Source organism: Oryctolagus cuniculus, chromosome 15, assembly GCF_964237555.1.
Source record: "Oryctolagus cuniculus chromosome 15, mOryCun1.1, whole genome shotgun sequence".
Lineage (NCBI taxonomy): Eukaryota > Metazoa > Chordata > Mammalia > Lagomorpha > Leporidae > Oryctolagus > Oryctolagus cuniculus.
Window position 1 is genome coordinate 36820098 of NC_091446.1, and position 10956 is coordinate 36831053.

Here is a 10956-nt window from a genome sequence, read left to right on the forward strand (position 1 = left end):
AATGATGGTATAACAGGCATCACTGTGGTTTCATGAGAACCAGACTGCCACTGAAAGCAGGTTTGGGGAAGACTAACCTGGCGTGGAGACAAGGATTACAGTAGAAGAGTCTACAAGCAAGTAACCCAATTAGGACAGCGTTGAGAGATCCCAGGTGCGAGGCGGTATGTGTTGGACTAGGGCTAGGATGGTAGCCAATGGTGAGGAAAGAATGAATCCGTAAGACAGACTCCAGGATTTAGTAACAGGAGAGCTGTGGGAATAAAAGCAGAGTTCAAAGTCACCCCAAGCTCTGAGGGGCTGGAAGAATGATGACTTCATTGGAACAGATTAGTGCCTTTATCTTGGAGGCACTGGGTTTGATCTGACAGGGTAACAGGGACAGATGAACAGTATGAAATGAGATTACATCCCAGCCAGCTTACTGGGAGTCAATTTATAGAAAATTAATTTCTAGTATACGGATGAAAAAGGAAATAAGTTATATGAAAATGGAAGTGAGTTATACTAGTTAAGACATTTTCTATAATCAGAAAAACCAACATATAGCTTTTTCCATATGATTTTATTAGTGCTTACAAAATAAAAACAATTTATGAAAATAGTTTTTCAAGATATAGAAACTATAATCTTTGCAAAATATACACACCCATATTTGTTACAATACATCCCCTTGTGTATACCTTGGGCATTACAAGTGTTTGAGAATCATACCCTGTAAAAGTTGGGGAGATGAAACGTTTTCTCCACCTGTAGTCGTTTACTGTGACATTCAAGTACTTGAGCCACACTGTTGAGATAGAACACATGTCTCTAGTATATGGATCCAAAGCAATTTTAACTTTCAAAGTCACAGACGTTTTTCTCTAACTGTGCAAGGTAAACCACTGGGAGAGCAGTCCCTGAGAGCTCATTCAGCGTGGGTAACAAGAAGTGGTTTCCTCTCCCTCTGTATCACGGAGCTAAGGGATGTGAGAAGGTCATGGGAACCCAACTTGGCTAGGTCTCCTACAATTCCAATCTATGGAAGGCGACTCTCACAAAAGGACTTCTGATATCTGAGCTCCAAAATGCAGATTCTACAATTATCTAAGATACTCACAGAGTGATGCTTTTGGAAGTCTAAACTATCAAATTTTGGATAGGGCTGAAGTTGTGATACAACTCACTTAAAAAGACTTCATTTAGAATTTGTCAGGTAGCGGTCGGTGCCGTGGCTCACTTGGCTAATCCTCCGCCTGCAGCGCCGGCACCCCAGGTTCTAGTCCCAGTTGAGGCACCGGATTCTGTCCCGGTTACTCCTCTTACAGTCCAGCTCTCTGCTGTGGCCAGGGAGGGCAGTGGATGATGGCCCAAGTGCTTGGGAGCCTGCACCCACATGGGAGACCGGGAGGAAGCACCTGGCTCTTGGCTTCAGATCGGTGCAGCACCGGCCGTAGCAGCCATTAGGGGAGTGAACCAACGGAAGGAAGACCTTTCTCTCTGTCTCTGTCTGTCTCTAACTCTCTAACAATGCCTGTCAAAATAAATAAATAAATAAACAAGCCAAAAATCTCCCCCATGGAACTACTGGAAAAGATCCTTTCTCACTGAGGCATAAATCCCAGAAACCCAAGTTCTTGCTTGCTTTGGAAGAATTGTGGTTAAGAAGATGAGAAAAAAAAAAAATCTATAATCTTTTTAACTCTGCAGGCTTAAGATAATAGTAGAGGGGATGACGCTGTGGCACAGTGGGTTAAAGCCCCAGACTGCAGCGTCGGCATCCCATACGGGCACCAGCTGGAGTCATGGCTGTTCCTCTTCCAGCCCAGCTCTCTGCTATGGCCTGGGAAAGCAGTGGGAGATGGCCCAAGTCCTTGGATCCCTGCACCCACATGGGAGACTAGGAAAAAGCTCCTGGCTCCTGCCTTTGGATCAGCTCAGCTCTGGCCATTGCAGTCATTTGGGGAGTAAACCAGCAGAATGGAAGACCCCTCTCTCTCTGGCTCTACCCCTCTGTAACTCTTTCAAATGAAATAATTCTTAAAAAAAAAAAAAAAAGATAGTAGTAGATGCTTTGTCTGACATGGTAAAAGCTGGTGTTTATTATACCCTCATCGATAAAGGGTTCATTGTGACAGGAATCATTTGCAAGTGCTCACTGCACCCTGATTAGCCCCCTAAGCTTTCCTAGATATTAAATTCTCTTTAAACGTAGAGTAGTGCCCCGATGAAGTTCCAGATACAAAACGTGTTATTCGAATTCATGATGTTAGCATCATGGTGCAGCTTCGATAACATCATGCTGATATACTAGAATTTAACAGATGTTTTCCTATGAAAGAAACTACAAACATCAATCAACCATAGATTCACAGGTCTGTGTATTTAATGTATAAAATGAAACATCATCACATAATTTCATAGAGGAAAAAGGCTATAAAATAAGTTTAACAGATTACTGGACTTTTAAGAAGTTTTTTTAAAATAGCCCAAAACTCTCTTAAGTATTTGATCTAATCAGTAAGAGAGGTTATCTATTAGGGTGAACTTTGTGAAACGATAGCTTTTGTAAGTCGAAATGGCAAAGTTTTGGCAATTTCACACAGTTCAACCTAATAAGATCCTGAGACAACTGTATTTGGCATCACAGAGTAAGTTCAAAGACAATGTATACAAAATCACACTTCTATTGGGAAGAAAACACTTTAGGATGGAAATGTGCACACTGGCCACACCAAGGTTTCTTTCTTTTTATTTAAAGACCTGAAGCCTTGGCGTGTTAAGGGAAATTAGTGCAGTTTCAAAAAACAGAGGAAAATTAAATTACAGAATGATCCTCAGTTACTAAAACGCCACTAAAACAGAAAACAATTAGCCAACTTTGGTGATTTTTTTTTAAAGACCTGAAATCTTAGAATGTTAAGGGAAATTTAGTGGAGTTTAAAAAAAAGGACAATTAAAATAACAGAATGACAACCTCAGTTACTAAAATGCCACTGAAACAGAAAACTATTTAGCCAACTTTGGTGATTTCAACTTTTTTAAAAAATATATAAAAATTCTGGCATTAAAATGAAAAGGCACAAATAAGAGTTAATAGTACGGTAACTATTCATAAAATCTTCAAAAATAAGGCCAATGCATTTGTACTATTAACACTGTTCTTTAGGCACCTATTCTAAGTTTCAGCTTTGGCCTCTAAATGGAATATCGTTGCAAATGAACTGCCAACATAATACTAATTATAGCAGCACGGTCAACAGGTTTCTTAGGCTCTGCGATGCTAAAAAAAAAAAATCTAAAATTTCCTCCCCACCCATATCCCGTCAGTACCAAAAATGTTTTTAAAATTACATATATTACTAGAGTCAAATAGTGAGCTCTCCTCTTACCGATACCACACAACAGAAAAGAAACCTGAATCAAAACAGAAACTACCACAGAATTGCTAAGCCAAACAGACTAGCTATTCTTAACTAATGAAAGACATATCATATTCAAAAATGGTACTTTATTTCTGAAATTTATTAGATGAAATCAATGAATAAATGCAGATTTTCCAGGTGCAGGTGTGCATGTGCGTGTGTGTGTGCTGTGTCCTACTAGGTGACGGGGTATCTGAGAAACACACAGGGCTCAGCAGTGACGCTTCATTTGGAATTCTGCATCCATTTGCGAGCAGCCGCTCCAACACTACTGGCTACTACGCAGAAAGCACCACCCACTGTCCACCACGAGGGCACATCATTAAAGAAAATGATCTGAAAGATAAAAGCGAAGACCACATCCATCGTCCTCATTATTGCCACAGGCCCTGCCTTTTCTATCTGAATTGCCTTTGTGAGAAATACCTGACCCCCCAAACCAAAGAGCCCGATGAGTATGAGAAAGAGCCTGTCAAGCCCACAGTCGGGCAGACTCCAGCCTCCTATTACGAAGAGGACGATGGTGCTTTCCATGAGGCCAATTATTACATAATACCAAATGCTCAAAAAGTAGTCCACAGATTTTCCCATTTTCCTTAGGATAACTAGAGTCATTGCAGCAAACACGGCATGTCCAATTGCTGCTAGCGTTCCCAAAAGATGGACCGAATAGCTTTCTTCCATCCCTGAAGTGTCGGAACCAAACAAAAATGGTGGTCTCACGATAAGGATCACTCCAGTGATCGTGAACAAGGTGAAAAGAGCATCCCAAGGGCTATATTTTTCCTTGAGAAATATCCAGGCAAACAACGCCGTGAACATTGGGCTGCTAAACGTGATAACTGTGGCATCGGCGAGGGACGTTGTCTGGAAAGCATAGTATATTAGGATCATGGCGGTAGAACCAAGGAGTCCTCTGAGAATGAGGAAAATTCGTTGACCTTTTGGGCCTATAAACCCAGTTCTGTAAATTCAAATGAAGAAACGCATATTAAATGAACTTGGCATTTGCTTTTCAGTTAGACGTTTCAATTAAACATTTTTTTAAATTACTAAAGAAATAAGGGAATAGTAAGTTGTACTATCCACAACTGAATACTATATAGCTTTTATAAATATTTCCTAAGTATAGCTAATGGCAATAAAGTGTTCACAGTATAAGCAAAAACAGCACAAAAGAACTATAAAAATAATATACTTATAACTCAGTAACAGATAATATTTCCATATATATATATATATATCTCAACATATGCTTGCAAAAAAAGACAAATAGGATAATAAATGTCAATATGGTCATACTTTAATAGGTGGGCTCATCCATGATTTCCCCAGACTTACTATATCAAAATGTGTGATTTTTATAATAAATAGAATTTCAAGATTCAGCTGCATTGTGTAAGGGTGCCCAGTCCATTCCTGGTCTTGTGAGTTCTTCTATCAAAGGTGAAATAATTCTAAAATTTAGCCATTTCCTCACTGTTCTCATGAGGAAAGAATTCAACACTGCAAAAGCACCTGTAGTGTTGTGGTGGGGTAATTTTTGCAACTCAGTCTCTTTTCAATTGAATATTTATGAAGCACCTCCTCTGGAGAAGCTCCTGACTGGGTGCAACACTCCGATCTGTGCCAGGGCCAGACTCCGTGAGGGTGTTAGGTAGGCTGGACATAGACACCCCTGGGTTTCTGAGTCAGCATGGCCGGCCACATTTGGCCCAGACTTTGAGAAACTAATAGGTTTTCATGACAGGGAAACATAAAATGGACCAAAACAGTTTAGGGCCAAAGATTTTAAGTGGCCCTGCTGCCTCTTACAGAAATGTATGAAATTTTACCATCATTTCTTAAAATACTGTGACGAGTCTACATATGTACCCAGAAATTTCTGACAACATTAACCTTAGTGGATTTTCACTTTCTCCACCAAATCCTCAGGAAATGGATAGAAATGAATCTAAGTGAATCTGGACTGTGTGATGAGATACAAAGCGACTTTGGGGACAAGTGCCCGAAGCTTTTAATTTGGGGGTTAAGGATTTTTGCCCAAAGAGAGAAAAAAAGAGACAGACAGCCACCAAGGCCCCAGCTGGTATCCCTGCCAGAGTTTGAAGTGTGCAGAGGGAGGCACAACTTTAATCAGGGAGGGTGAGGTGGGGTAGGTGGGGCGTGCATAAGGAGAGAGGAGGAGGACGGAGAGAGGAGAGAGGAGAGATAGGAGGGACTAAAATTGCCATTACATTCCACACAGAGCACTCAGACCTAATGTAATTCTTACTTGGCCCTGCAACCACCCTGCCGGGTCAGGTACACCCAGTACCACGCCCTCCAGTTTACAAATGCGGCAATGAATACCAAAGAGGTTAAAAAGGCCTTGCTCAAGGTTACCCTTGGAGAAGACCTAAGTGTTATCACTCCAACCTCGGTCTGCCCTGCCAAGAGCGTGTTCTATACAGACTGTTCCAGCATAAGGACACGCTACTACTTCCCCTCATTCACTCTCTCTTTCATATACAGGGTAGGGCGAGGTAGGGGCATGTATACACCACAAGTTTTGTTTGCACAATGGGGTTGGTAAATAACTAAATCCCTAAATCTGATAAAGCAGATACTGCATGGCAAATAATTCAGGCAAAAGACTGACACACATTTATTAAAATCGTCTACTTGGCAGTTAAGAAATACTTACTTTCTGTATATTAAGCAAGGAATAACAACTAGCATTTGGAACACACATCGAAATGCACTAAGTTCTACAGCATGGACGTCTTGCACTTTTTTAACAAATAAAGAGCCCACTGAGAAAAGGAAGGCAGACAATAATGTGTAAAACAAGCCAAGTCCAGGACAGGCTGCTTTCTTCTTGGCTTCTGAAAGAGATCAAATTCGGATTAGTCCTTGCTTCCAAGTGCACGTTTTAGCATTTTCACTTAGAAAACCGGAACAGTGTCAACAGCTAAGGGGATACACACCTCACCTCCTGGGCACGCTCATTCTCCCGCCCTGAACCACCTGACCCGTGGAGCAACAGGGGCAAGGATTTGAAGCTGCATTTCATCAATGCTGTTTCTCCCTCCAAACTGATCACCTAAGAGTCAGCCCTCCCTTATGCGTCCAGAGTAGAACACCTGCCATGTGGGTGAGGGGAATCTTAAAGACACACTTGTCCGGTGGCCAGTGAAAAACCCGGCCACAGGATTAACACGCGGCACGGTCTCACGGCGAGCGTGGCTGCAGGAAGCAAGGGCTCTTTCTGGAAGAGAGTTCACCACGCTATTGCATGGTGGCAGACGACCTGACTGTGGCCCCAAGCCTGGGAGCGCCTCCAGGGCTGGGGTCTCTGCTGCCTCGTTCGCGCCTGGCACACGGATGACTGAAAGATGATGAGAGCTTCGTGAACGACTGAAGAGTCTACCTCTACTGCAAGCAGCAGCACTGGGAAGGCTCTCTGCTGGGTTACTCTGAACTTCCCATCAAAGGTAACGTGCCACGGTTCACAACGTACCTTACTGTCTAGAGCACAGACTCTTTATGGGTAGGGCTGGCCCGTCTGGTGCGCTCTCTCTCGCGTGCTCTGCACAGCACTGCCATCTATCTAATCCCCCTTTCTTGGCTTGACCTGAACCAGGAAATGCCTGCTTTCTCCAGGGCATCCAGTACTCAATAAATTAATGACAAATGACCTGAACTCAGAACTTCTGCTGGGGCCACCGGCATTGTGATGTAATGGGTTAAGCCTTCAACTGCAATGCTGGCATTCCGTATGGGCACCAGTTCGAGTCCCAGCTGCTCCACTTCTGACCCAGCTTCCTACTAAGGCATCTGGGAAAGCAGTGGAGGACGGCCCCTGCACCCACGTGGGAGACCCAAATGAAGCCCCTGGCTCCTGGCTTTTGCCAGGCCCAGCCCTGGCTGCTGCAACCATCTGGGGAGTAAACCAGCAGGTGGAAGATCTCTTATCTTTCTCTGACTTTCAAATAAATAAAATAAATTTTTATTAAAAAAAAAAAACTTCTTCTTAGCAACTTCCTAAATCTTCAATTTCCTGCCCTAGAAGTAGAATCTGCTTTTAATCTCACTCCTCTATCTTTCAGACAGCAAAATGAAGCAGGGTAAGCAGAAAACATCCTAAAAGATAGGCCACACATTGTCAAATGTATCTTTTTTTTTTTCCTTTTGGGAAACTAATACAAAAACGCAGGGGGTAAGAAGGAAAGACAACTGCCCTTTTCTGTTAAGGACAAAGGCAGCACCACAGGGCAGCACACACAAAATTTGTGGGGACCTGGGATTCCCCTTCCACTACAGGAATACACAGTGTGCTACCCAGCTGCTGGCCAGTGTTGCATAATAATTTGTAATGACCTTCTCTGATACGTGTAACTAGCAGGTAATTATTTCAATGTCCTCATGTCACTTAGATACCTCGTCTGCCAGTCGAGATCAAACTGTGATGCTGCAGCATTTCTGGAGCTAGTCTACAGCCTGACCTTTGGAGTCAAAGATGCCGTTCTCAGCACAGCCCCGACCCGGTGCTGCCCGAGGTGCGCCGCGGGGCAGACTGCTTGCAGTGAGCAGCCCCCCTTCTGTCCCAGCGGCCCGGTGCTCCGCATTCTGCTCGGAACTCCAGCGCCCAGATGCTGCAGAACCCAACTGCACACAGTGGCTCAGCCCAGGACCAGGAAGCTTCAGGACACTCCCCAGCTCAGCACCACAAAATACAGGCCTGGCCTGTGGTCAGCCTCAGAGTTTGGCTTCTGAAATTTCAGAATTCAGATCCAAATAAAACAGTTTTTCTGAAAAGAAACCCAACCCACGCACAGAGCCTCCACCCTCAGACAGAACAGGCTGAGAAGATCAGGACAAAAAAACATCTCCCTGGTCTGTATTTCAAGGCTTTTCTCCAAACTAAGCTAGTTAGTTTGTCTCCAGGAATATTTTAACGTGGTATTTCAACTCTTTTAAAATGGGATTGTACGCCCTTGGCTCTGATGGTCTCTTCCCTTAAAACACATGCCTACGTATTTTCTTCAGGTTCATGCCTCCTGATCAGGACAGATGCCAGACGCCCTCGCTGAACCTGACTATCTGTTAATGAGAGTGAGGACTGATCCTACTCCGGCAAACCTCAACCTCTTACTGAATAAAAATTTCATTTCTCTCTGTCCATGGAGATGAGCAAGTGAGGTGCCTAACCAAGAGCCACATGCCTATGTAAGGGGTTTCCCTGTTCACATCCCACTGCAAGCCTATCTAATAACCTGGCAACTCTAAAGAATTCAGATGACGTTAAGTGGCCCCTGGAAAGTGTCTTAAAAGAAAACGGAAAACCTGCTCGGTCCGGCCGACCTCTGCTCAATGTTGGTGATTCACAAACCAGGTTGGGAATTCGGATCACCTGAGTAAGAGCTTCTACCACTAATTCCCAGGCTCACTGAAACAGAACCTGGGTCCTGCTCCGAGAACACTGCTACCCTACAGAACTCGCCTACCCCAATGTCTTCCAGCTTCAGTCTGAGGGCCACTGTCCCTGGGGAAACCACAGAGGTGTCTCAGGACAGCTGTGTGCCTTCTGCTCAGGTCCTCCAAGAACGCAAGGAACACAGGTCGCAATCTCAACCTCAACCTCAACCGGAACGAACTTTGCTGAATAAGACAAGCAGATCAAGAGGCGAAAATGACCGTGTCCCACAGTTCAAAGACAACAGCACCGTGGGTTAAGGAGTTTTTACGGATATCTTATCTTCAGAACATTATCTGATCTCCTTAGTCAGCAACTTTCTCTGACGTTAAGAGCCCACAAGATTCTTAGATGCTCACACTCCCCCGGCCATTTTGCTAGGTGCCACCTGACGCACAGCCCCAGGGAAAGCTTTCAAGAGTTTCCAAGGGCTGACTCACTGGCACCAGAATGACATTCAGCCACAGGATGGTGAGGAGAGAAACCCACTCCTTCAAAGGCTGTACATCTGGTCAACCCAGCGGGGACACCCCTGCTTTGGAGGCACCAGCTCATGCATAAATGATCAGAGGTCTGATGACTGCTGTTAGCATTTAGGACAGAAGTGGAGCAAGAATCATCTTCCTAGGGTTTTCTCGGAATTGGGGATAGTGGGGGGGTGGCGGTGAGGTGGGGGTAAAAGGCACAGAAATCCCAGGCCACAAAGAGGCGAGGCATACAGAGCCACCTGCCCCAACAGGAGTCTCTGTCTGTCTGTCTCCCTGCCCACCCCCACCCGCCCCGTTCATTCTAGGAAGCCGTGCCAGTGGGAAGCGGTCCTAACCCTCGGGTTGCCCCGACCTGCTCCCCTCTCACCCACCCAAGCCAGATCCCGGGGGAAACAGAACAAGAAACCCAAAGCCCTCCCGTTCCGAGCCTCACTTTTCCTCAGGTGTGGAAGGGGGACGTGAGCAAACCCAAGGGTTCGTCCGTGGGGGTCCCTGGGGAGGACGCTGGGGAGCCGGGAACAAGGAAAGCCTTGTTTTTGCGTCCGTTGCTAAAAAGCCCTCGTATCCCAAACACGCTGAGTACCGGGGCTCCCACTCAAGACGCTGAGACGACTGCCTGCTTCCCGACTTCCCCTCCAGGGAGCACGGTTTACCGGCCAGGTCGGCTCGCTCCCAACCCCGGCTGGGCCTCTCTCGCTGCCCCCGGGCAGGGCTGCGATCCGACCCCAGGGTTCCTGCTCGCCTCCGAATCCCCCACAGGGTGGCAACCCGTCAGAAACTTTCTCCCGTCTCGGCGCCGGAGGGGCGCACGGGACTTCTGCTTTGCAGCCTCCCAGGTGACAGACAGCTCGCTGCGGGTTCTCCGGGGCGCGGGGCAGGGTGGGGAAGGGGACGCGGCGGGCACTGCGCTGCCGCCCCCGGGAAGAGACCCGCGTGAGGCCGCAGCGCGCACTCACCCGGCTCCGCGTGCGAGCAGCACGGCGAGGAACTGCACAGCCAGCACCTGCCGCGGCCGGGAGTCCCCTCTGCCTCGGCGGCCGCCGGCTCCTCGCCCGCGCCCGGGGGCGCCTCGGCAGCCGGCTGCAGCCCGGGCTCCGCCACCTCGGCGGGCTCCGCCAGCACCGCGGGGTCCCCGGCGCTGTCCTGGGGCCGCATGTCGCGGCCCGCACTCTCCCGCGGCCGGCGCGGCGTCTGGCGCCGGCAGCCGCAGCAGCCGCCGGGTGGCCCCGCGCTTCCGGCCGGCGGCGGCGGCACCGGTGCGCATGCGCGCGGCCCTCCTCCCCTCCCCGGGGACCGCGCTCCTGTCCTCCGATGCCCTCTTGCTTTGAGCCTCCTGCCCAGGCTGCGGAGCCCACAGCCGGCCCGAAGGCTCCCATCCCTTATACTGCGGTCAGGCTAGACGGGCCAGCGCCTGGGAGCCATCCTTCCCAGGGCACACTGGCCCTCTGTGTGTCCCTGCCACAGACTGGGAGGGACGCTGGGTCCCCAGCCCGGCGCCCGCGGGTCCCGAGGCCTCCTTGTGGGCAGCGCAGCAGGAGGTTCAGAGAGTGGGCGTTTCTTTGTTGGTGGGGCCAACCCGCGGGGTATCCTGGAGACCTTAGGA

General features: G+C 47.4%; 1 protein-coding gene across 3 annotated transcripts; it reads right to left on the reverse strand.

The window, feature by feature from the left end:
- Nucleotides 1-546: 546 nt before the first annotated feature.
- SLC35G1 (solute carrier family 35 member G1) lies at nt 547-10601 on the reverse strand. 3 transcript variants are annotated; one of them, XM_070058333.1, is made up of 3 exons: nt 10310-10601; nt 6094-6202; nt 547-4371 (listed from the first exon to the last, which is right to left on the reverse strand). In XM_070058333.1, the coding sequence occupies exons 1-3, from the start codon at nt 10506-10508 to the stop codon at nt 3633-3635; spliced, it is 1047 nt and encodes a 348-aa protein (XP_069914434.1). In that variant the 5' UTR covers nt 10509-10601; the 3' UTR covers nt 547-3632. The 3 variants fall into 3 exon arrangements, with proteins under 3 accessions (XP_069914434.1, XP_051679911.1, XP_008268443.2); XM_051823951.2 differs by having other exon boundaries at nt 6094-6271; XM_008270221.4 differs by having other exon boundaries at nt 6094-6274; nt 10310-10600.
- Between the last annotated feature and the right edge of the window lie 355 nt (nt 10602-10956).

Coding starts and splice junctions, on each gene's coding strand:
- SLC35G1 (XM_008270221.4), bottom strand. CDS start 10,508: ATGCGGCCCCAGGACAGCGCCGGGGACCCCGCGGTGCTGGCGGAGCCC. Junction 6,275..10,309: donor CTGCTCGCACGCGGAGCCGG/GTGAGTGCGCGC, acceptor GATCTCTTTCAG/AAGCCAAGAAGAAAGCAGCC. Junction 4,372..6,093: donor CCTTGCTTAATATACAGAAA/GTAAGTATTTCT, acceptor TTGAATTTACAG/AACTGGGTTTATAGGCCCAA.